Source organism: Gossypium arboreum, chromosome 11 (genome assembly GCF_025698485.1).
Source record: "Gossypium arboreum isolate Shixiya-1 chromosome 11, ASM2569848v2, whole genome shotgun sequence".
In the NCBI taxonomy this organism is placed as follows: domain Eukaryota; kingdom Viridiplantae; phylum Streptophyta; class Magnoliopsida; order Malvales; family Malvaceae; genus Gossypium; species Gossypium arboreum.
The window spans coordinates 131,553,283-131,579,287 of NC_069080.1; the positions used below are offsets into that span (position 1 = coordinate 131,553,283).

At 30.9% G+C, this 26,005-nt stretch overlaps 3 protein-coding genes across 3 annotated transcripts; all 3 read right to left on the bottom strand.

Annotated features, from left to right (window-relative positions):
* Positions 1-573, bottom strand: LOC108451406 (dirigent protein 15-like). The gene has a single exon (XM_017749101.1). It carries the CDS (start codon positions 571-573, stop codon positions 1-3), a length of 573 nt encoding a protein of 190 aa, XP_017604590.1.
* A 6,919-nt stretch (positions 574-7,492) lies between these two features.
* LOC108451407 (receptor-like protein EIX2) lies at positions 7,493-10,763 on the bottom strand. The gene is made up of 2 exons (XM_053021492.1): positions 8,083-10,763; positions 7,493-8,010 (listed from the first exon to the last, which is right to left on the bottom strand). Exons 1-2 carry the CDS (start codon positions 10,637-10,639, stop codon positions 7,697-7,699), a joined length of 2,871 nt encoding a protein of 956 aa, XP_052877452.1. The 5' UTR covers positions 10,640-10,763; the 3' UTR covers positions 7,493-7,696.
* An 8,228-nt stretch (positions 10,764-18,991) lies between these two features.
* Positions 18,992-24,527, bottom strand: LOC108451408 (receptor-like protein EIX2). The gene is made up of 5 exons (XM_017749103.1): positions 23,877-24,527; positions 21,206-21,416; positions 20,821-20,897; positions 20,395-20,650; positions 18,992-20,244 (listed from the first exon to the last, which is right to left on the bottom strand). Exons 1-5 carry the CDS (start codon positions 24,525-24,527, stop codon positions 18,992-18,994), a joined length of 2,448 nt encoding a protein of 815 aa, XP_017604592.1.
* Positions 24,528-26,005: the final 1,478 nt, after the last annotated feature.

The window sequence follows — 26,005 nt, forward strand, 5'->3', positions numbered from 1 at the left end:
TTAGTAATGGTACAAGGTAACATTGACCTCGAGACTAGCATCTCCAGTCTTGGCGTTGGAAGAAGTGGCCCGTAATAGGGCAAACCCTTTGGCCATCTTAAACGCACCTCTTCCTCCCACTATCGCCATTTCACAAATTGTGTCGGGGCTAGGAACAAAATCAGTGGGGGGATATCGTGAGAACAAACTGAAGGAGCTTCCATTGAACCTGCCGGTGGTAAAAGCAAAATCCGCGTATAAAACTGCAGTGAACTTGTTAGGATCTCGACTTAATGCTATGTAGAGCCCTTGGGCATTTCCGATGGTGGTGGATGTTCGTTCAGGCCCTATAGTGAGGGGATCATCCATTGCATACAAGCTGCTGTATGGGGATGGGGAAAAGAAATCCTGGGTGATGTTGGCCTGAGCTAACAGGACTGTAGTAGGATTTTTGCCACTGGGAATATCGTGGTAGAAGAAGCGGAGTCGCGTCTTCTTTTCCACCCGACCACCTACCTTAATAGTTTTGGAGTAGTATTGGCCATAGACTGGTGGTATGGCGAGGCAAAATATCATTGCCCATGCAAGTACCATCTGTTTTTCCATCTATAAAATTGGGTTTTGGCACTTCAAAATAAAGGAAAAACAGTCGGTTTTGTGCTTTGTTGCACACCGTAAGGCTTTAAATAGAATTGTGCTGAATTTTAAAACTAGCTTCTTCTTTTTTTAATAAAATAGTTCAGTGAAAGCATGAATTTTCTGTCTTATTTTATTTTTATAAATCATATGTACCAGGAGGAACCGGAGTCAGAATTTTATTTTGGGAGGTTGAAATTAAATTATATGTTTTTACGATAATAGATGTACAATTCACTATTTTAATAGCTTATATGTTTATAATTTTAAAAAGATTAAATTAAATTATTATTATTTTTAAGAGGGCCAAAATATAATTTTACTATTATCAATGCAAGCCCCTCACTGATATAGATGAAAATGTAGACAAGGGTTTAATTGTGAATGGAGGACTGAAGTTTCTTTTTAATGACTTGGAAGTTAATTGGCCGGCACTACTCTTTAAATATTCATAAATATCTCAACACGAGGTTCTTATTTTTTTTGATTACTACTTAAGGTTCTTAAGACATTGGAGAATTTTGGCTTAGCTCTAAGGTTTGAAATTTTCTAATTTTTATATGTGAATAAAATATTTTTAAAATTAACATATTACTTTTAAAATTTCAACCTAAATATGTTTTTCTCAATCTCAAAAATTATTTTTCTTGTTGTAATCAGGGTATTCATCATTGATAGCAGTGATTAATTTTCTAACCGTGGATACTTACCAAAAAGTTAAATGAGTGACAATAAAATGTGTTCCATTTTTGTGAGCGGGATTAAAAATTATTTTTTTCGGTATCCATCATCAGTAATAGTGATTAATCTTCAAACTGTGGATGCTTTCCGAAAAGATAAATGATTGACAATAAAATGTATTCTATTTCCGTGAGGGGAGATTAAAAATTATTTTTTAATTACTTGAAAAGGTTGTTTTAGTTAGGGGAGAGGATTATTATTACCATCGGATTTAAAAACTAAATCATAAAGTGTCAATATAGAACTTCAATCTATAGTACTTGATGTTGTTTTGGTACCATGTACCGTTCTGATAGTAAATTGAAACAGCAAATTGTTTCATGTAGAGTTTTCTCAAGAAAGTTTAGTTACCAAAAGTTGTAAAATTATTTGTGTTTTAAAATAAAATCTGAAAAATTTTCTCTCATGTAAAGAAATATTTATGGCATAATGTCAAATTGAGCCCTTAACGTTTACATCTAGTATCAATTTGATTTCTATTCTTTTTTTGAGTTAAATTTGACCGTTAATTTTTCAAAAAGAATCAAAATACTTTAAAAAAAATTGTTGACTAAAAAAACAAATGTTTTAGCAATGTTGGCATGCTAGGACGTGTGACAGTCTACATACACTTCATGCTGACATGACACTATTTGTCTTATATGCCACGTTAATATAAATACATGTGGAATGTTTTACAACTTGAATGCTTTAGTCAATATTTCCGTTAAAAAAAATAATTAGACTCTTTTTAAAATGTTGTACGTCAAATTTAGCTCAAAAAAAGAATAAGGGCTAAATTGACAAAAATATAAATATTGAAAGTTAAATTTGATATTATACCAATATTTATTATGTCTTGCTTCCCAATGAACCTAACTCAACATCCATTCTCTATCTAAACTCACTTTATTAATTTTCACAAATTTCAATATAAATTTTAGACTTAATTCACAAATTGATACTTAAATTATATCATTTTTTCCTATTTTGGTACTTAAACTACATTTTTTTTCCAAGTTGGTACCTGTGTTTGTCTAACTGATAAATATATTTTTAAACAAGGCTTAGCTAATAAGTTCGTACACAAACTATGCATTTTATTTATTTTGGTACTTAAATATTTTTACACCAAAATGTTATACCCATTTAAAAAATTCCAGCTAATAATAATCTGTCATGTCATATAACTTAATTTTTTTAAAAATTTTTCCTTTTTCCTTTTATAATTTTCTCTCTCTTTTTATTTTTGACATTTTTTTATTTTTCTTCTTCTTTTATAATGTATGACAATACTAGTGATACTTGAAATTCGCTCTCTCAAAGTTGAGATGTTGACAATTGATTATATTTTCGAATTTCACCGCTTGCTTGTTCGACTTGACGAGATTGAAAAAGTTATTTCATTGACCAAATCCAATGTTTTCAAAATTGGACTGGATTGACCGGTTAGACTTGGAATTGATTGGGGTACTGGTTTAGAGATAGGGGTTGATCGATTGACTTGCAAAATTTTGATACCACTTGTGACAAAACAAAATTTTAAATACCAAGTTAATTTTTTTTTTAATTTAGATACCTATTTTTGAGTTAAGCCTAAATTTTATAATCGAATATCCTCTTGCTCTATCCTTTTCTTTTCCTTTCTATATAAATTCAAATTTATTTTTCTTTGTGAAAACATGTCATGAGATTTATAAAATCATTTGATATATTTGAAATTATTTTTCATTCAATAATTCCAAAAATATTTTTCCTAAACAAACATTAACATTTTAAAATGATGCAATTTGATTTTTTTTTTACTTTAAAAGTTTTCCATCTAAAACAACATAAAAGTCCAACATTTTCAATGAAAATAATTGAAAAATGTCATTTAATCTTAAATTATCACTATAAAATATTTGATTAATAGTAAAATGTATTTTAACAAAAACCTTTAAAATCAGCGATAAAAATTTTAAAATAAAATAATGTTGTTTTACATTGGCTTTATGAATATTGATTACATTCATTATTGCTCTACGTTACTCGACGTTCCTACGTTATAATTTTTACTAAAAATTTAATTTAATATTATATAGTATATCAATTTATTTATTAACATCATTTTAGTATGATATATAATATATATGATATTTATTTCTACATGATTTAGTTGAATCCAATCAAATGATTATAGAATTTTCAAAACATCAACATAATAACTAGTCAAAAGATTCTGTTGTATAAATTTGTCAACTTAAATATGACAAGTATGAGTGTCACTCATCTCAGAAGCACGCAACTTGCCTTGGCAAATAGTTTTAATTGAGAAAAATAATTTTTTAAGCAGTTGGTTTAAGAGAACTAATTAAATAAATTTAATTTGTTTTATAAAAATTTAAATGATATAATTAACTCTATATTAAAAATAAATAACTTTAACTTTTCTGCGCTTTTACCAATTGAGTGGTGTTACTTAACTTATGACACTAAACCTAATCAGACATGTTATTATAGTATAAATCATTATCTTGTGGCCATATACATATCTATATATGAAATAGTGATAATATACATACATATATACACACATGTAGAACTTAGTTTTAAATCTATCATTCATCCTTTCATTCTTTCTCTCTTATAATTATCTTTTTACATCATGTTTTAATAATATATAATGTGAAAATAAATTAAATACTTAATTGTAGGCTAAATTAGTCATATATGCCAAAATTTTTTATTAATTGACTAAATAGGCCATTTTTTTAAAATCAGAGAAATAAACCGTTTTTGGAGAGAGCATGTGAAAGCTCGTCAGCTAAGCGAGGTTTCTTACCACCTGTGTAGAAAGCGTGCCCAGCTGGTCGCACTTTCACACACTCTTTCCAAAAACAACCTATTTCCCTAAAATTTTAAAAATCGACCTATATGACCAATTAAATCAAATTTTTATCATTTTTTGAAGCACCAAAGTGCAAATTTACCATTACTAATTTAAAATATTATAAACTATAAACAGACCTAAATAAAAAAAAATTCATTTTAGGGAGGTGGGGCCATTGCCAACCCCTGGCACCGCTTGTAACACCCCATACCCGTACTCGAGACCGGTATAGGATATGAGGCATTATCGAAATTTTCAAAATAATTTCAATTAATTTATATCGTTTAGCATTCATTTTCGTGTTTCATGTAACATCCTTTTTATATTATAATTCTTGTATCATACCAAATATTCTATCCGTTGAATCATTGGAGTTCCGATGGATTTTTCAACAGTACACTCAAAGCATACATTTCCATATTCCATCAATTCATATTCAGAAATAACTTTAGGACGTTTAATCATCAAGCACTCTCTCGAGTCACATCTCATGTAACTGTAGTGAATCAGGATTACCTTTTCAGGTCAAATCCTATCCACCTTAGGTTACCCTAATGAATCATATATCATGTAACTGTAGCGAATCAGAATTACCTTTTCAGGTCAAATCCTATCTACCTTAAGTTACCATAGTGAATCAGGAATAAATCCTATTCACTTTTAATTACCATTGTGAATCAGGAACAAAACCTAACCACTTTGAGGTATTATAGTGAATCATGAACGAATCCTATCCACTTTATATTTTCGAGAAGGCTTTTTTCAGATTAACCGTCTGGGTTATCTATTTCTGCCACACATGCAGGAACTCTTGCATTTGGGAAATCACCTATATCCATCCGGAACCCAATATTCAAACAAATTTTATCCCTTTCAATAGTTTCAGAACATGTATTATTTCTTTCATTTCAACATCCATACATTTCATATATTCAATTCAAACATCATATAAAATACAATATAATATTTAAATTGACATATTTATATGCTCATTCAAGTTATACGAACCTACCTGACTAAATTGCAGAAATACTAAGATTTAGGGGTATTTTGGTAATTTATCATTTTCTCAATTTTCACCCGATCTTAACTTAATAATTTTATTCAATTTATTAATTTAGATAATAAAACAATTCATTCCCTTCAATTTGGCCATTTTTACATTTTTACAAAATTGCCCCCTAAAGTTTTACTTTTATTCAATTTAGTCCTTGAGCCTAAAACATGCAAATTAGCCATGCTAGCTGAATATTCATATATATTTTCCTCCTCCTCCTCTCCATTCCACATCCTTAAAGTATATAACACACTTGTAAGTAACATCATCTATAATTTTTGTTATTTACTTTTATGAATATTCAAGCTGTCCATCTGTGTCATAGTCACTAAATTATTTATATCTAGAGCTATAGAACTCCAAATTAATATCTGATAATTTTCCCTAAAACTAGACTCATATATATTTTTACCATAAAATTTTCAGAATTTTTGGTTTAGCCAATAAGTACAGTTTATTCTTTAAATTTACCCCCATTCTGCTGTCTGACAGTTCTGACCCTTGTTCACTAAAAATTACTTATCTCCTCGTACAGAATTCGAATGATATTTATGTTTGTTTATATTGAAAATAGACTCATTAAGAATTCTAAAAATATAAATTTAAACCTATAATTATTTTTATCCAATTTTTTATGATTTTCTAAAATCAAAACAGGGGAACCCGAATTCATTCTGACCTTGTCTCACAAAATTCATTATATCTCATGATTTACAAATCCATTGCTTGCACTGTTTCCTCTATGAGAAACTAGACTCAATAAAATTTAATTTCATATTTTGTTCATCTTCTAATTCGATTTCTAAAATTTATGGTGATTTTTCAAATTTAGACCACTGCTGTTGTCCAAAACTATTTTAGTGCTAAATATTATTTACCATGTTTATAACACCCTTATTTTCTTTCTCTACATTATTTCTCATCACTTTCTCTTGTTTTCTCTTCACTAACATATCAAGAACATAGGACCATATGTAAGGAAGCTCTACATTAACATTAATCCCATACTTTTTCAATAATATCAAACTTAAAAATATATTAAAACCTTGATGTACTTATCTTGTTCTATTGATTCCCATCTTTAATTTGATTTTCTCTCTCCTCCAGCTTCTATTCCTTGAATCCAATTTGATATTCTAACTCCCCATAGTCTCATTAACATTTTTCTCTCTTGGTAGCTATGGAAATTCTTTTGATTTCTAAGTGAAAATGGTAAATTTTTTATAGAAGGACCAAATTGTAAAGAAAAGAAAACTTTCTTTTCTTCTTCTTCTCTCACGTTGGTTTGCATAGGAAAGGAAAGATGATGATAATTCTTCATCTTTCCTTCCTTATATACTAGATAAATAATAATAAATAATAATAAATATCTCATAAAAATATTAATAAAATAATATTTATCTAATTAATTAATTTAAAATATCATCAACATAATCATTACATTCTAGAATTCTCTTTCTTACTAATTGACCATTTTGCCCTTCATGATCTTTTAGAATTCCATCTTTGAGGCATCACTTAATTTGGTAAAATTGTGATTTAGTCCCTCATAATTTTCACCTATTCAATTTGGTCCTAATTCATCAATTTTCCTTAGTTTCTAGATCATTCCACCCTTAAAATATTTGTACTATTGGTCCTTAAACTTCTTCATATTTACACTTTAACTCATCAAGTTTTAAGTATTTACTCTTGTACAACAAAACTTTTCTCACTTTTACAATTTAGTCCTTTCCTGAATCAAGATATCATAATTTACTTCCCTTTTTATCACTTATTTCCTTATTTTTCTATATCAAAGATAATATCTTACTATAGTAATTTTTAGAGTAATACATCGCCCCTGTTGCCATTTATCATAATTCAATTGGCTAATGTGCCACAATAACAACCCATTAATGGATTAACAGAATTTTGTACGACATTGACTAGTTCAAATAATAACATTAATTAGAGTGACTAAATTGAGAAAAAATTTAGCTAGAGCGACCAAAATAGGACAAACCTTATTTTAGAGTGACATTGGATGTAGTTCACACTTATACTTTTATACGTGTCTAAAATTACTATTTTTTTAGAGAAGAAATTCATTAATGAGAAAATAAAGAAACAAAAGTGAACACAAAGGGGAGACGGACTACTAAACCCGAGCCAACAGGCTCACCCCATACACCCAAACCTAACGTTCATAATCTGCATTCGTATCAACATAATACATAATTTCAACATTCTTCAAAAAAGATGCAAGGGAAAAAAAAATCCCATTCCACGTGGTTTGCATATAACAGAGCCTTCATGCCAACGAGTGGGCCACCTTATTAGCACACCAAGCGAGTGGAAAGACACAAAAACTAATCTTTTAGCATCAAACAATCATGTAGCAGCACACCTAGATCAGATGCATCAATTATATATGCTTTTTTCCTATCAAACTACATACCCATAGTAGCCCAAAACACATACATTTTACTACAGATATGGTCCAGCTTTCGATAATATGCAATCCTCCAAGACTTGATGAAAAATAAGGGAGCCACTAAACCCCAAAAACCCATTACAAAGCCAAGAGCTATGCTGACATAAAGCGAATTCACCTTACTTCCTTCACTGCTACTTCCATTGTTTGCAATGTCAGTTGGAATACCTTTTGAGGTGCAGTTCTTTGTGAGAGGAGGTCCGCAAAGATGATTGCCCACGTAAGACAAGTTGTCAAAGCTTTGAAGCTGAGTGCTTGTTGGGATTTGTCCTGTCAAGTTGTTGTAGGACACATTGAAGTGATTCAAGAAATTCAAATTGGAGAAACTTGGAGGGATTTTACCATTTAGTCGATTCATGGACAAATCAAGAGATTCCATTAACTCCATGTTGCCAATGCTTTCTGGTATATTTCCTATTAGGAGATTCCCTGAAAAATTTAAAGACAATAGTCCAACGAGACTACCAATTTCTTTGGGGATCTCTCCTGTGAGACTGTTTGCTGAAAGGTCCATGCTGGTAACAAGTCCTAGTGTGCTACCATATTCATCCTCTCGTCCTTTCAACACCAATAATGCTTTAAAAAAAAAAGAGTCATCAACTGCATACTTCGAAAAAACAGAATTAAAGATTTTGTTTGTTGTGGCCATTGCACTTAAATTATTAAAACATTTTGGAATAACTCCAGAAATGTTGTTGTAGGCAAGGTCCAAGTTTTGAAGAGATTGAAGATCACAAATTTTATGAGGAATATGACCATCAAAGTTATTTGATCGAAGGCTTAGAATCACAAGGTTTGAGAGCTTATCACCAATCCATACTGGTACACTTCCACTGAAATGATTTTCACTAAGATCAAACATAATCAAATTTGTAGAATTTTGCAATGTGGATGGCAATTCTCCAAACATTGTATTGTTTCGAAGGATTAGCATTGAAAGATTTATATGCCCTAAAGAAGGTGGGATTTTTCCGGTCAAATTGTTGCTTCCCAAATTTAGAATGTCCAAACGCTGCCAATGATTCCAACAATCTGGAATATCTCCTGAGATAAGATTTTTATCAATGTAAAGAACTCCCATAAGTTTCCCACTTGATGGATCACAAATTAATTGAGAAAGAGATCCTGAAAATGAATTATTTGACATATATAAAATTGTTACAGTTGAGAATACTCTTGGCAATGGACCTATGAATCGGTTTGATCTCACGTCAACAATGTCTGTCACATTCAAATATGAAATCTCTCCTGTAAGTTGATTAGAGGAAAGATTTAAATATTCAAATTGAGTGGGAAGGTTCAAAAACCAAGTGGGCATGACATCTGAAATTCCTGCATAGGAGATATCCAAATAAGACAATTTCTTTTGGAATTTTAGCCACTGGGGAAACTTTGGGCCAAGATGCCAGTGACCCAATTCGATCCTTTCACATTGAAATGGGGGAATCCAGCTTGAGTTTGGTTCAAATCTAAGCCGATTGTGTGATGCTGCTAGAGTTGTCAATCTCGTGAGATCAGAAAAATGGGTTTCTGATACAACTCCTTGTAATAGATTATACCCACAATCCAAAGTTTCCAAACTTTCTAGTCGTCCAAAAGATAGAGGAAAAGTACCATTTAATTGATTTTCTGAAACATCAAACAACTTCAAAGATGATAACTCCCCTATAGACAACGGAATTTGACCATTTAATTGATTTTCTGAAACATCAAAAAACTCCAAAGATGATAACTGCCCTATAGACAAGGGAATTTGGCCGTTTAACTGATTTTTTGAAACATCAAACAACTTCAGAGATGATAACTCCCCTATAGACAATGGAATCTGACCAGTTAATTGATTTTCTGAAAGATAAAGGTGAGTAACAGAGCTCAAGTTTCCAATGGCACTCGAGATTGTTCCTTGTAACTGGGTATCATTAAGACAAAGGAACTGAAGACGGTTTAAACTATACAAGGAATTGGGTATGGATGAATTGAGATGATTCCCACTAAGATCAAGAACTTCAAGAAACGAGATGTTCCCAAAGTAATCTGGAATTGAGCCTTCCAAAGAATTGTGACTAAGATCAATGGACACAAGACCATGAAGACTAAATATCCACTTAGGTACTGAAGAAAAGCGGTTCCAAGAAAGATCAAGAACAACCAGTGATTTTGTAGAACTAAGACTGGTCGGAGATGGATCATTGTCTAAACCACATTCTGACAAGTGCAACTCTAACAAAGAAGGAAGTTTGAATGTTACCTTTACCCAATCAGTTGCTTTATGAAGATCCGCATAGCTCAAATCAAGGTACTGCAAGGAAGAAAGTCCAGAAACCCATTGAAGACTTTTTGATTTGAGATCATTACCTCCAAGATCAAGATACTGCAACTTTGAGAGATTCCCAAGGTTATGAGGAATTGCTCCCTGAAATAGTGCATCAGAGAGGTTAAGATATGTTAAACTCTCCAGCAAACCGAAAATTTTCGGGATATGTATGCTGCTAAAATCGTTATTGCTCAAGTCCAGGGAACTGAGATGCTTTAACTCCAGCAGTGAAGGATTTATTTTGCCTCGTAGTTTTGACCGCACGTAAGCTTCCCATTCAGCTAGTGGTGCGTCAAAATCAGGCTGTGAAAGAGGAGCAGCCAAATGCAGTTGGTTGACGTAGCCTGTTGAGTTATGGCAGATGACACCAATCCATTTACAGCAATCCCCTCCTTCAACCCATGAAGATAACCTGTTTGAAGGATCAATAAGATGATTCTTGAATTTCAAAAGTGCTTCTCTCTCACTTTGAATGCAAAGTAGGTTGGAATTGGCATGACAAATGGAAAAACAGAGAGCGGAAATGAGAAGAAGAAAAGGGAATAAGGAGATAGGAAGAGGAGTAGTCATGGTTGCAATTGCCATGGCTCACAACTCCAAATATAGAGTAAGCTTTAGCTAAAACACAAAAATACATGAAGCGCAAGGAAGTTTCTTCCAACAAATTGCGTTAAATTGATAATAGCCTGTCGGAAATTTAATTTTCCATAAAATGTTATAAAGTTGAGTCAAACAAAAGTCGATGAAGAAAGCCCCACTCCCACATTCTTTAAGACTTTTTAGGTCTTAAAAGCTAAAGGAGAAAAAAGGGAAGAAAAAGAAAATGGAAAACGCGGAATTTGACTAAGAAAAGCAAAATGTTGAAAACGAAGACTACTTAAACTTTTATTGAAAATAAATCAATTTATCTTAATGTTCCTGTATGAACAAAACATAAAGTTTAGAAGCAGGTCAACTTAACCAAGTCTATGGACTAAGTCCCACTCCCACTGTTAATATTCTTATTTTTCCAAAAGGGAAAATTAATAGATTAAACTAGTGAATTTTTAGTGAAATTTAGATTAAAATTTTATTGTAACCAATATAACAGGTAAGATATCTTTTAATTAAATACAACTCATCCCATATTTAATATACCTCTATCATGTAATTCATGTAGATATTTGTTTTAAAATAAAATCTGATTTTTTTTCTCTCATGCAAAGAAATATTTATGGGATAATGTCAAATTGAGCTCTTAACGTTTACATCTATGGTCAATTTGACTTTTATTTTTTATTTTTGAACTAAAGTTGACCATGAATCTTTCAAAAATAGTCAAATTGCTCTTCTTCTTTTTTTTTTTTGAAAAAAACAGAATTATTAAGTAAAAAAACTAATTTTTTAGCGATGTTGACATGCCAAGACACGTGGTAGTCCATATATACTTTATGTTGACATGTCACTATTTGTCTTATATGCCACGTCAATATAGATACATGTGGATTGTTATGCAAGTTGCAATGTTTTAAACTTGAATGTTTTAGCCAGTATTTCCGTTATAAAATAATAATTAGACTCTTTTTAAAATGTTGTGGGTCAAATTTAGCTTAAAAAAAAGAATAAAGACTAAATTAACAAAAAATATAAATATTAAAGACTAAATTTAACATTATTCCAATATTTATTATGTCTTGCTTCCCAATGAACCTAACTTAACCTCCATTGCCAAACTTATTACTTTATTACTTTATTACTTTTCACAAATTTCAACATAATTTTTAGGTTTAACTCACAAATTGATAGTTAAAATATACCCTTTTTTTCCCTATATTGGTACCTAAATTTTCTTATATTGGTACATAATTTTTTTTGTTATAAGTGGTACTTAAACTATTTTCTTTTTCAAGTTGATACCTTTGTTAGTCTAACTGTTAAATCTATTTTTAAACAAGGCTTAACTTATAAGTTGGTACTTAAACTATGCATTTATTATTATTATTTTGGTACCTAAACAATTTTTACTCACAAGTGATACTTAAACTATTATTCTTTTATCCAGTTTACACAAACATGTTATATCCATTCAAAAAATTTCAACTAATAATAATTTGCCATGTCATATAACTTAACAATTTTTAATTATTTTGTTTTCCTTTTTCCTTTTACAGTTTTGTCTCTCTTTTTTTTTATTATTTTTCTTCTTTTATAACATACGACAATATTAGTAACGCTCAAAATTTGCTCTCCCAAAATTGAAATGCTGGTGATTAATTATATTTTTGAATTTCACCGCTTGCTTATTTGACTTGATGAGATCGAAAAAGTTATTTCATCGATCAAATCCAATATTTTCAAAATTGGACTAGATTAATCGATTGAACTGAGAATTGGTTGGGATACTAGTCCAGATATAGGGGTTGATTGATTGACCTACAAACCGATACAAACCTATTGGACCAAGTTAAAGAAATCATTTGAATTAGTTTTCTCTATTTTTAAAATATTTTATTTTTATAAAATTTTAATATCAAATCGGACGAACTGATCAAACCAATAATTAGTGGTTTGATTGGTTCAACCATTGGTCGCGGTTTAAAGAATATATATATATATTATATAATAGAAAATAATACTTTTTGTCTTTTTTGCCATATGTCAATTTTTATATTGGTTATTTTATTAAACAAAATAAACTTAACGACTTGATTGATGATTGAACTACAAGAGATACCAATTTGGGGAAAAAAATAGTTTAGGTACTACTTGTAACCTAACAAAACTTTAGGTACGAAATGGGGAAATGCATATTTTAGGTACCAATTTATGAGTCAACTTTTTTTTAAAAAAAATAGACTTAACGGTTTGACTAACAGAGGTACCAATTTGAAAGAAAAAGTTTAGGTACCACTTATGACAAAAAAAATTTGAAGTACCAAGATGGAAAAAATATTTTAATTTAGGTATAAATTTGTGGTTAAGCATAAATTTTGTAATTTTGAATATCCTGTTGCTCTATCCTTTTCTTTTCCTTCCTATATAAATATTTTTCTTGATATGGCAACATGTCACGGGATGTATAAAATCATTTGAAAATTTTAAATTTTTTTTCATTCAATAATTTTGAAATTTTTTCCCATATAAAATAGCTATAATCATTAACATTTTAAAACGATGCATTCTGGTTTTTTTTAATTTAAAATTTTTTCCATCTAAAACAATACGAGAGTCCAACATTTTCAATGAAATAATTGAAAAGAAGTCATTTAATCTTAAATTATCATTATAAAATATTTGATTAATAGTAAAAATGCATTTTAACAAAACCTTTAAATTCAGTGATAAAAAATTTAAAATAAAAGTATATCAATTTATTTATTAACATCATTTTAATATGTCTGTATGATATATAATATATATGATATTCATTTGTAAATGATTTAGTTGAATCCGACCAAATCTTCACTAGCCATAGATTGTCTTATATAGATAGGCTATATAATCTTTAAAATATCATCACAATAACTAGTTGTCGAAACCATTTTGAAATCGTCTGATATTTTGAAAACGAAAATGGGAGTCGCTACCAATCCTTTTTGATGAGGCGGGATCAGGTCACCTCGAAAAAGATTGTTTTTAATAAACTATTCGATTTATTAAAACAAAGATTTTGGTCCATGAAATTCAGAAAGACGGGTTCAGGAGTCGGTTACGTACGAGGAAGGATTAGCACCCTCGTACCGCCCAAAATGGGTACCTTGTTGATTAATTAATGTCTTAGTGCCGAAAATAAAAAATTTGAAGAGATTTTAAAACACGATCCTTTATAAAATATTATTTAATTGAAAATTTTGAGAAAAGGACAAATTTCACGTTAACCAAAAAAAAGAATTACGTCCCGTAAGTTAGGATACAATGTCTTAAATTCCCGATACGCGAATAAACACCGAAAAATCTATTTTAGAAGGTGTTCGACTATCTCTGTTTTAGAAAGAAAAATCGTATTCCGTGAGTTAGAATACGACCTTCTCTTAATTCCCGAGATTAAGACAATAATAAGAAAAAAAAAGCTCGCTTATTTAGATTTGTCGAGAAAATCAAAATTCCGTAAGTTAGAGTATGACTTTTCGAAATAAAAACGTGAAATATTGCTTATTTTAAAATAAAAAATTTAATGCTTCGGGTAAAGATTAATGTAACATGAATTGATAGTGAAATAAATTTCGACGTTAATATGCATAACATAATAACAATAAATGTATTAATAAAATTGACGATAATACGAGCAAAAATAAGATAAATGAACAAAAACAAGCTAATTATAAAATAAAAATAAGTAAACAAACAAGTAAAAATAATAAAAAGTTTAAATAAAAAATGAAAATAAGCAAATAAATAAAAGAAAAAATTAAATAAAACAAAATAAAAAATGGTAGTAAGTAAATAAATACAGTGTATATACATAGCTCAATTTAAATATTTTGAAAGTAAAGGAATGAAAAATCAAGTATAAACAAATATGAGATTTAAGTAAAATAATGATAAACATATTATAATAATAATAATAATAATAATAATAATAATAATAATAATAATAGTAATAATAATAATAATAATAAGTATTATGTAAAACAAAATAATGATACAAAATAATAAAGAATTCAAAGCTTGGAATTATATAAAGGTATAAATAAATAAATAATAAAATGACAAAATAAAATCAATGTATTATAAAAAAGAATAAATAAATACAAGAAAGAACTATAATAATAGTAGTAATAACACTAAATTAATTAATTTAATAATACAATAATAATAACAAGTAGTAAACATAAAAAGAAAATAATAATAACAGTAAATTAATAAAAATAACAAAAAGGTCTATATTGAACCTTAAAACAAAATTTTGGGGGAAAATAAGAAATAAATAAAAGAGAAAAGGACCAAATCAAGTGAGCGAATAACAAGGAGGGACTAAAGGGGAAAATATCCCCGCCCTCCAAAACGCAGCACCTTAGACAGGGCGAAAATGAAATCAAAGCAAAATTCTAGGGCAAAATTAGAAATCAAAGAAACTTAATTGAAAAACTATAAAAAAGCGGAAGGGCTAAAAGTGAAATTAGCCCTTCCGTTAAAATCATGCGGATCCTAGGCCTGGAGCGAGTCGGATCGCGGGTTAAGGCTCAAAACGACGCCGTTTTGAGAATTTCGACCAATCACCGCCTCACGCTGCCTTGGGCTCCGTCGTTGTCGACCACCGTGCACGGCGGCCGGAGCCCAAAAAGGTAATTTTTTCTTTTTTTTTCTTTGTTATACTATATTTTAATATATATATATTTATAGTTACAAAAAATCTTTATATATATATAATCAGTTTCGAAAAAAAATAAAGAGAAAAAAATAAAAAAATAAAAAGAACCTTTGCACGTGTGTCACTTCGTTTTTTTTCTTTGATCAATTTTGCTAATTTTGATTTTTTTTTAATGTATCCAAAGAAAAACACAAATACATAGATTCATATGGCTTTTTATAGCCATTTACAAATGATTTGCTACTGTTTATTGCGTGTTTGTCCCTCCTTTTGAGGTGACAGAACAGGCGCAGGTGATAGCAGGTGGAGCGGCGGTATGGTGGCTGACGTGGGGAGGTCAGACACCCTAAGTGCGGCGCACCTAGGGTTTGCAATCTTTGTTGTTTTTTTTTTTTTTAGAGGTTTGGGCTAGTTGGGCTAGGGTTTGTTTAGGCTATATTGGGTTTAGTTGGTTGGGTTTTAGGTTATTCTTTTATGGGCCTCAGGAAAAAGTTGGGTAGTACACTAGTCAAAAGATTTTGTTGCATAAAATTATCAACTCAAATATGACAATTATATTTACTGTCTTAACGGTAGTTTGTAACAGGCACTATTGAGTGCCACTCATCACAGAAGCATGCAACATGCCTCAACAAATAGTTTTAATTAAAAAAATGATTTTTCAAATAGTTAGTTTAAGAGTATTGAATAAATTTAATTTGTTTTATAAAATATTTAAATGATATAATTAACTCTATATTTTTTAAAAATAACTTTAATTTTTCTGTGCTTCTACCAATTGAGTTGGTTTCACTTGACTTATGACACTAAACTTAATCAGACATGTTATTATAAATATAAATAATTATCTTGTGACCATAGACATATCTATATATGAAATATTGATCATATACATATATATACACACACACACGAAGAACTTAATTTTAAATCTACCACTCATCCTTTCATTCTCTCTCTTATAATTTTCTTTTTACATCATGTTTTAATAATATATAATGTGATCATAAATTAAACCCTTAATTGTAGGGCTAAATTAGCCATATATGTCAAAAAAAATTGTTAATTGACTAAATAAGCTGTTTTTTTTTAATTTAGAGAAATAAACAGTTTTGGAGAGAGTGTGTGAAAGCTCGTCCGCCTGAAAGCGTTTTCTGAAAATTCAAAAAAAAAAACACATCCAGTTAGGCATGCTTTCCCTGACATGTCAATAGAATAACTCGCCCAGTTGGATGATCTTTCCAACCACCTATGCAGAAAGCGCGGTCACACTCTCTCCACAAACGATCTATTTCCGTAAATTTTTAAAAAAGAGACCTATATAACCAATTAACAAACTATTTCGGCATATATGATTAATTTAACCTAATTGTAATGATTAAGGTTCAATTTTTACCACTAAAGCCAATTAAAAAAGGAAGTTTAATAAGTTACATTTTTATTGGAAAATATTTTATATTAATTAATTATGAGAAAGCATGTTTATATATACACTATATGTCATACATTTTCTTTAAAATAAAAAATCGTTAAAATTACTAAAAAGTATGAGGATCAAAATTGAGATCATTTGTAAATTTTGAAGATTAATTTTTAAAATTTAACTAAATCGATATACTATGTAAAAATTGAGGGCTAAATCATTATTATTGAATTTTTATTCCTACATCATCCACCCTTAAGAGATTTAACGACATTTAATGGAAATAGACCAAAAAATCTTAATTAATTGAGTGATTAAATAAAAAAATGATAATTAAGTGATAAAAAGAAAAGAAACAATATACATAACTTATGGTGTAGTTTTCCCTATAAATAAATAAATAAATCTTGTACGTCTGCAGTCAAACTCTTTTAATATTGCAAAAATATCTCAAGACGAGGATGAAGCTTTTGCCCTTGCCCTATCCATGCCGTGGATCCTTTCTTATTTATATTTGTTCATTTTCTTTAATTATTTGTGGATGTATGGTGGGTTATCGTTGATAGTTGCCATACATCCATTGTTGAGAAAATGGTGGAGGACATGTAGCTTTGAAATGCCTGTTTTGGTTTCTCCATTTTGAGTTGCAAAGAGAAGAAAAGGGAAAAAAAAAGTATTCTGGATTAATTATAGAGTGGTTCTTAAGTTTTAGTTAAAAATCAAAAGAAAGTGCCACGAAGGGGCGAAGTAAGAAAATTTTTTTGTGGGGCCGGTATTAAATTGTATATTTTTACGATAGTAAAAATGCAAATTTACCATAATTTTAATAGTCTATATCTTTATAATTTTTAAAAGATTAACTCAATTTTTTTATTATTTTTGGAGGGGCCAAAGTGTAATTTTATCATTACTAATTTAAAATTTTATAAATTATAAAGGGGTTTAAATGGAAAATTTTTCATTTTAAGAGGGTCGGGCACCCACTAGCCCCCTGGCTTTGTCCCCCTAGTGCCACGTGTCATCTTTCAATTGGCTAATGTGCCACAACAACAATCCATTAGTGGATTAATAGAAATTTTAATAGTATTGACTAGTTTGAACAATAACATTAAATAGAGTGACTAAATTGAAAAAAATTAGCTAGAGTGACCAAAATAGGACAAACCCTATTTTAGAGTGACATCGGGTGTAGTTTACCCTTATAGTTTTATATGTGTCTAAAATTACTATTTTTTAGAGAAGAAATTCATTAATGAGAAAATAACAAAATAAAAGTGAACACAAAGAGGAGACGGACTACTAAACCTGAGCCAACAGGCTCACCCCATACACCCAAACCTACCGTCTGTAATTTGCATTTGTATCAACATAAGACATAATTTAAACATTCTTCAAAAAAGATGCAAGGGAAAAAACATCCCATTCCACATGGTTTGCATATAACAAAGCAGTTCATGCCAGCGAATGGGCCGCCTTATTAGCACACCAAGCGAGTGGAAAGACACAAAAACTAATCTTTTAGCATCAAATAATCATGTAGCAGCACACCTAGATCAGATGCATCAATTATACATGCTTTTTTCCTATCAAAGTACATACCCAAAGTAGCCCAAAACACATACAGTTTACCACAGATATGGTCCAGCTTTCGATAGTATGCAATCCTCCAAGACCTGATGAAAAACAAGGGAGCGACTACACCCCAAAATCCCATTACAAAGCCAAGAGCTATGCTAACATAAAGCGAATTAACTTTATTTCCTTCACTGCTACTTCCATTATTTGCAACGTCAGTTGGAATGCCTTTTGAGGCGCAGTTCTTAGTGAGAGGAGGTCCATAAAGATGATTGCCCACATAAGACAAGTTGTCAAAGCTTTGAAGCTGAGTGCTTGTTGGGATTTGTCCTGTTAAGTTGTTGTAGGACACATTGAAGTGATTCAAGAAATTCAAATCGGAGAAACTTGGAGGGATTTCACCATTTAGTCGATTCATGGACAAATCAAGAGATTCCATTAACTCCATGTTGCCAATGCTTTCTGGTATATTTCCTGTTAGGAGATTCCCTGAAAAATTTAAAGACAATAGTCCAACAAGACTACCAATTTCTTTGGGAATCTCTCCTGTGAGGCTGTTAGCTGAAAGATCCATGCTGGTAAGAAGTCCTAGTGTGCAACCATATTCATCCTCTCATCCTTTCAACACCAACAATGTGCTCAAAGAAAATCAGAAAAAAATTGGCCCCCCATAAGCTTTTTTATCGGTTTTGTTTGTTGTGGGCATTGCACTTAAATTATTAAAACATTTTGGAATAACTCCAGAAATGTTGTTGTGGGCAAGGTCCATGTTTTGAAGAAATTGAAGATCACAAATTTTGTGAGGAATATGACCACCAAAGTTATTTGATCGAAGGCTTAGAACCACAAGGGTCGAGTGCTTTTCACCAATCCATGCAGGTATATTTCCATTGAAATGATTTTCACTATGATCAAGCATAATCAATCCTGTAGAATTTTGCAATGTGGATGGCAATTCTCCAAACATGCTATTGTTTCGAAGGTTTAGCACTGAAAGATTTAAATGCCCTAAAGAAGGTGGGATTTTACCGGTCAATTTGTTGCTTCCCAAATTTAAAATTTTCAAATCCTGGTAATGACTCCAACAATCCGGAATATCTCTTGAGATAAGATTTTTATCAATGTAAAGAACTCTCATCCGTTTCCTACTTGATGAATTACAAAGTAATTCAAAAAGAGATCCCGAAAATGAATTATTTGATAAAATTAGAACTAGTAAAGCTGGGAGCACTCTTGGCAATGGGCCTGTGAATCGGTTTGAACTCAAGTCAACAATGTTTGCCACATTCAAATATGAAATCTCTCCTGTAAGTTGATTAGACGAAAGATTTAAATATTCAAATTGAGTGGGAAGGTTCAAAAACCAAGTGGGCATGACATCTGAAATTCCTGCATAGGAGATATCCAAATAAGACAATTTCTTTTGGAATTTTAGCCACTGGAGAAACTTTGGGCCAAGATGCCAATGACCCAATTCGATCCTTTCACACTGAAATGGGGGAATCCAGCTTGAGCTTAGTTCAAATCTAAGCCGATTGTGTGATGCTGCTAGAGTTGTCAATCTCATGAGATTTGAAAAATGGGTTTCTAATACAACTCTTTCTAATAGATTATACACAAAACCCAGATACTCCAAAGATGATAACTCCCCTGTAGACAATGGAAAAGTACCATTTAATTGATTTTCTAAAACATCAAACAACTTCAAAGATGATAACTCCCCTATCCACAATGGAATTTGACCATTTAATTGATTTTCTGAAACATCAAATAACTCCAAAGATGATAACTGCCCTATAGACAAGGGAATTTGGCCGTTTAACTGATTTTTTGAAACATCAAACAACTTCAAAGATGATAACTCTCCTATAGACAATGGAATTTGACCATTTAATTGATTTTCTGAAAGATAGAGATGAGTAACAGAGCTCAAGTTTCCAATGGCACTGGAGATTGTTCCTTGTAACTAGTTACCACTAAGACTAAGGAACTGAAGATGGTTTAAACTATACAAGGAATTGGGTATGGACGAATTGAAATGATTCCAACTACTGAGATCAAGAACTTTAAGAAACGAGATGTTCCCAAAGTAATCTGGAATTGGGCCTTCCAAAGAATTCTCACTAAGATCAATGGACACAAGACCATGAAGACTAAATATCCACTTAAGTACTGAAGATAAGATGTTACCAGAAAGATCAAGAACAACCAGTGATTTTGAAGAATTAACACTGATCGAAGATGGAACCTCTTCTAGATCACAACATGACAAGTGCAACTCTAACAAAGAAGGAAGTTTGAATGTTACCTGTAAGGCCCAAATTTTGCCCGGGGCCAATAAAACCAAACCCAAATTAAACCTAGCCTATTATCCAGTTATAAGCCCAAAACAGATTTAACCCTAAGCCCAATTAACAGGCCCAGACCTAAACAAACTTTCAGCTAGGCAAAAATCCTAGCTCATCCTTAGCGCCGCACCTCCGTAGCCCCATGTGCGCCGTACCCCTCTCCTGGCCATGCCTGCAGCACGCCACCATCCCATCGTTCTTCTGACACTTGTAAAACCAAAGCAGCAAGCAAAACAAAAGAGAACAAAGGCAGAAACAATATAAAGCAGAGAGAATAGTAGCAGAAAGGGGGATTCGGCTATATAGCCAAAGAACAGAAATGTAAAAAGAGGGGCATTTTTTTAAAAAAATTTTGTAACACAGAGAATCAATGAATCAAAAAGCAAAAAAGTTTGATCTTAAATCTCATCTTTCTTATCCTCTTTTCTTTCGGTTCTTTTTATATATTTATTTTTTTGCTGTTTAAATTTTTTTTTTACAAAATATAAACAAAAGGAGAAAGAAAGAAAACTTACCCAAATCCAGAGGGTCGCGTTGCCGGAGCTTCCTTTCCCGTCGACGGGATCGACGCAAGGGGAAGGTGGGGAGTTCTTTCTCTGTTTCCTTCGGCCTAGGAGGCCTCACCATCGATTCGCCCTTCAAAAGGGTCAAAAACCTGATTCCATGAGGCTTGGGACCACCGTTCACGGTGGAAGCCACGGCGGGTTCACGATGGCTTGGCGACGGCTCAAAAAGAAAGGGTATAAACCCTAGCAGAGTAAAAAAGGAAAATGGGGAGGTGTTCTCTGTGTTTTTCTTTAGAAAAAGAGGAAGCAAATAAAAAAATAATAAAAATGGCTTAAATAATAATACACAAAACGGTGCCGTTTCGCACCTGGTCTTCTCATGCCGAAACGGCGACGTTTGAAGCAGGAACTATGTGACCCAACCCGTGCCCATAGAGGATCCGCGCGTCTTGACCTAATGGTCTATTTGTGCGTTGGATCCCTTCATTTTCTTAGCGCGTTTCAATGTGGTCCCATGTCCTTTTTTATTCATTTATTTTTGGCCCTAGAATTTTAATTCTGTTCTAATTCGGTCCTCAGGCCATTTGAAGGAGCAGGTTTCGAAACGCTGCGTATGAGGGGTTGGGAATATTTCCCGATCAGTCCCTCCAGGTCTCAGCGCGTTTCAAGTGGGCTCGTAGCTTCATTTTTTTGTATTTTTTTCCTTTGAATTTTCCCTTTAATTTATTTCAGATTTTGATTTAGCCCTTTCTAATTACTCGCATTTATTTATTCCGAATTTGGACCCTAGGTTTTCATTTTATTTGTAATTCAACCCTTTTTCATAAATTTGGACCTCTTTTATGTGTGTTAAACTATCTCATTTATTTTAAATTTCATTATTAGACTACTTTAAATTGTAGACATATTATTTTAAACTATTTCCTATATTACACACTTTAAATTGTTTTGGACATTACTTTTTTAAAATTTGTTTTATTTTAGATTTTTTCTGCATGTTAGTTCACTTAAACTATTTTATGTATCATTTATTTAAAATTGGTTTATTGTATACACTTTAAATTGTTATTATATATATATTTTTAAAAAACAAAACTAGTTTTTTTAAAGGTTTTATTACACATTATTTTAATCTTTTGTTCTTTTTGTTTTTATAAATTGTTCATTTTACGTTTTTATATATGTTATGTATTTAAACTTTTGCATGTTATATTTTTAAATTCTTATTTACATTATAATATTCAAATTATTTTACATGTTATTTACTTTAAAATTTTTCATAATGTTTGTTTCAAATTATTCCGTTATTATTCACTTTAAATTTATATATAAATTTATTTATTTGAGACCTTTTATTTATTTGTTTTGAATCGTATTTGTACATTATTTATTTTAACCCTTTTTTCATAGGTCATTTTGGATTATTATATATATATATTAATCTCTTTACATTTGCTTTTATTTATCTACTTTTAACCCGCTTTTATATATTATTTTAAATTGCTTATTATTTTAAATTTATAGAATGTTTATTCTTAAACTTTCTTTTGTATGGATCATTTATTTTCAAATTTTCATATGTTTTATTTTAAACTCTTTATACATTTTTATATATATATTTATGTGAAGTTTTTCTATACTATATATATTATTTGTTGTAAATTTCTTTTTACGTATCATTTATTTTAGACTTTTCATTAATGATTTTAAATTATTCTTTATCATTCACTTCAAGTTGCTTTCATAAGTATTCATTTTATACCCTTTACATATGAGATTTATATTTAAGATTATCTTATTATTTGATCTAAGTTGTTTTATACTATGCTTCATTTCTATGTTTATTAAGCTTAATGTTAAATAATGTATGTTGTGAAATTATTGCTATTGCATGTACGTTAATCTGCTTACTTGTGTTCATATTATTGCCATGCGCTTGTGGAATATTTTATGCGTAAATTATTGTTTTATGTCACGCTATACTTCATTTCATATCATTGCCTCAAATTAGACACCAATACATTTATCCAACAAATCATTTGATTTTAACCTAAATAAGTAACACATGTTCCTTAAATATTGTATTCGCTACTATTCAAAAACGAACTTTTCCAAATAAGGCAATGTTATGCATTTTGAAATATCGAGGAATTGTGCCCTAACTTACGGGGTTTCAATTTTCTCATTGTTTCTAAATAGTTAAATATCCTTTTCGAGTTTTAAAACACATGAAATTCTCATTTAAATTAAAAGACGGCCTCGTGCTCGGGAATTCATGGTATTGTGTCCTAACTTACGGGATGTGATACTCCGATATCTCGAGATAAGGAAATCTTTAAACAAATCGATTCAAGCTAATTCAAGAATTTTAAAATTAATATTAATAAAAAAGGATTGTATTTCAAATCCCTTCTCGATTTTTAATTTTCGACATCAAGACATTAACTAATCAATTCGGTACCAATTTTTGGGCGTGTCGAGGGTGCTGATCCTTCCTCACACGTAACCGATTCTCTCAAGTTTCGTAGACCAAAGACACTGTTTTAGTAAACTAAAATTGATTTATTAAAACAAAGGTGATCCGATCACACTTAATCAAGATCGGTGGCGACTTCCGTTTTCGTTTTCATTTTCAAAATCAAGTCGATTCCCGTTTTCAAAAAAATGGTTTCGACATTACCTGTACCCAATCATTTGCTTTATGAAGATCAGCATAACTAAAATCAAGGTACTGCAAGGATGAAAGTCCAGAAACCCATTGAAGACTTTTTGATTTGAGATCACCTCCAAGATCAAGATACTGCAACTTTGAGAGATTCCCAAGGTTATGAGGAATTGCTCCCTGAAATTGTGCATAAGAGAGGTTAAGATAAGTTAAACTCTCCAGCAAACCGAAAATTTTCGGAAAATGTATGCTGCTAAAATTGTTACTGCTCAAGTCCAGGGAACTGAGATGCTTTAACTCCAGCAGTGAAGGATTTATTTTGCCTCGTAGTTTTGACCGCTCGTAAGCTTCCCATTCAGCTGGTGTTGCGTCAAAATCAGGCTCTGAAAGAGGAGGAGCAGCCAAGTGCAGTTGGTTGACGTAGCCTGTTGAGTTATGGCAGACGACTCCAATCCATTTACAGCAATCCCCTCCTTCAACCCATGAAGATAACCTGTTTGAAGGATCAATAAGATGATTCTTGAATTTCAAAAGAGCTTCTCTCTCACTTTGAATGCAAAGTAGGTTGGAATTGGCATGACAAATGGAAAAACAGATAGCGGGAATGAGAAGAAGAAAAGGGAAAAAGGAAATAGGAAGAGGAGTAGTCATGGTTGCAATTGCCATGGCTCACAACTCCAAATATATAGCGTAAGCTTTAGCTAAAACACAAAAATACATGAAGCGCAAGGAAGTTTCTTCCAACAAAATGCATTAAATTGGAAACTTATGTAACCACAAAATGTTATAAAGTTGAGTGAAACAAAAGTCGATGAAGAAAGCCCCATTCCCACATTCTTTAAGACTTTTTAGGTCTTAAAAGCTAAAGGAGAGAAAAAGGAGGAAAGGAAAATGGAAAAGACGGAATTCGAGTAAGAAATGCAAAATTTTGAAAACGAAGACTACTTCAACTTTTATTGAAAATAAATCAATTTATCTTTTATATTCCTGTATCAACAAAACATAAAGTTTAGAAGCAGCTCAACTTAACCAAGTCTACGGACTAAGATAATTTTCAGGGCAAATTGCACCAAGGTTCCACTAAAGTATGATTATTCCTATTTTGGTCACTCTAATTTTTTTTCTCAATTTAGTTATTATCGTAAAAATAATTATTCAAACTAGTCACTCTTGTTAAAATAATTTATTTTTTCTCAATTTAGTCACTCGTGTTAATTAATTTATCCTGTTAAAATATAAACAAAATTTTTAATCCACAATACAACAGAATTTATCTTGTTAAGAATAGAACATTCACCTTTAAATCCTCTCCATGAGAACTTGGGAAGTAAACACCCAATGTTTACAATTCAATTTACACTCTCACACCAAATAGTTCCTCAATGAATTAATACAAGAGCTCTCAATATGCTCTCATTCTTAACCTAGACAAGCCTCCATAGCATATGTTAATTTCGACTTGCAAACATAGAATCTAAATGAAAACAAAGCAACTCCTTGATAATTTGTTAACTTTCCTAATGTGGCATACTCGTGGATTGCCATATAGATGATATGTCAGATTTAATTAATGTTATAAAATTTAAAATTTTACTAAATTATTTTAAAATTAAAAATCATTAAAAAATATGAGGATCAAATTGAGACTATTTGTAAACTTTGAAAGTTAATTTATTAAAATTTATGACTAAATCGATATAATATGTAAAAATTAAGGGCTAAATTTGTTATTATCGTTTTTTAATTGCTAAGTTATCCTCTCGTTAGAGATTTAACAACACTTAAGGGAAATGGACTAAAAAAATCTTGATTAATTAGATGATCAAATTAAAAAAATTATTATTAAATGATGTAAAGAGAAAAAGGACAAGATACATATAGCCTGTGGTATAGTTTATCCTATAAATAAAGAAATAAATCGTGTAAAATCTTGTAGGTGTGCAGCCAAACTCTTTAAATATGGTAAAATATCTAAACATGAGGTTATTATTCAAATCTATTAGACGTTTAGAATTTTGGCTTAGCTCCCCAAAATTCGAATTGCCTGCATATAACGAATTATATATAAAGGTTGAAGCTTGCCTTATCCATGCCATACATCCATTCTTAATTATATATATATGTTCATTCCTCTTTAGTTATTT

What these genes read in the sequence shown, in the direction of transcription:
- LOC108451406 (XM_017749101.1), bottom strand. Translation starts at nt 573, where the DNA reads ATGGTACTTGCATGGGCAATGATATTTTGCCTCGCCATACCACCAGTC.
- LOC108451407 (XM_053021492.1), bottom strand. Translation starts at nt 10,639, where the DNA reads ATGGCAATTGCAACCATGACTACTCCTCTTCCTATCTCCTTATTCCCT. An exon ending in GTCCATGAATCGACTAAATG is followed by an intron (nt 8,011 to 8,082) that starts GTAAAATCCCTC and finishes ACAACTTGACAG; the next exon opens with GACAAATCCCAACAAGCACT.
- LOC108451408 (XM_017749103.1), bottom strand. Translation starts at nt 24,527, where the DNA reads ATGGCAATTGCAACCATGACTACTCCTCTTCCTATTTCCTTTTTCCCT. An exon ending in AAGCAAATGATTGGGTACAG is followed by an intron (nt 21,417 to 23,876) that starts GTAATGTCGAAA and finishes TTTCTTTTTGAG; the next exon opens with CCGTCGCCAAGCCATCGTGA. An exon ending in GCGCACATGGGGCTACGGAG is followed by an intron (nt 20,651 to 20,820) that starts GTGCGGCGCTAA and finishes TGGGCCTTACAG; the next exon opens with GTAACATTCAAACTTCCTTC.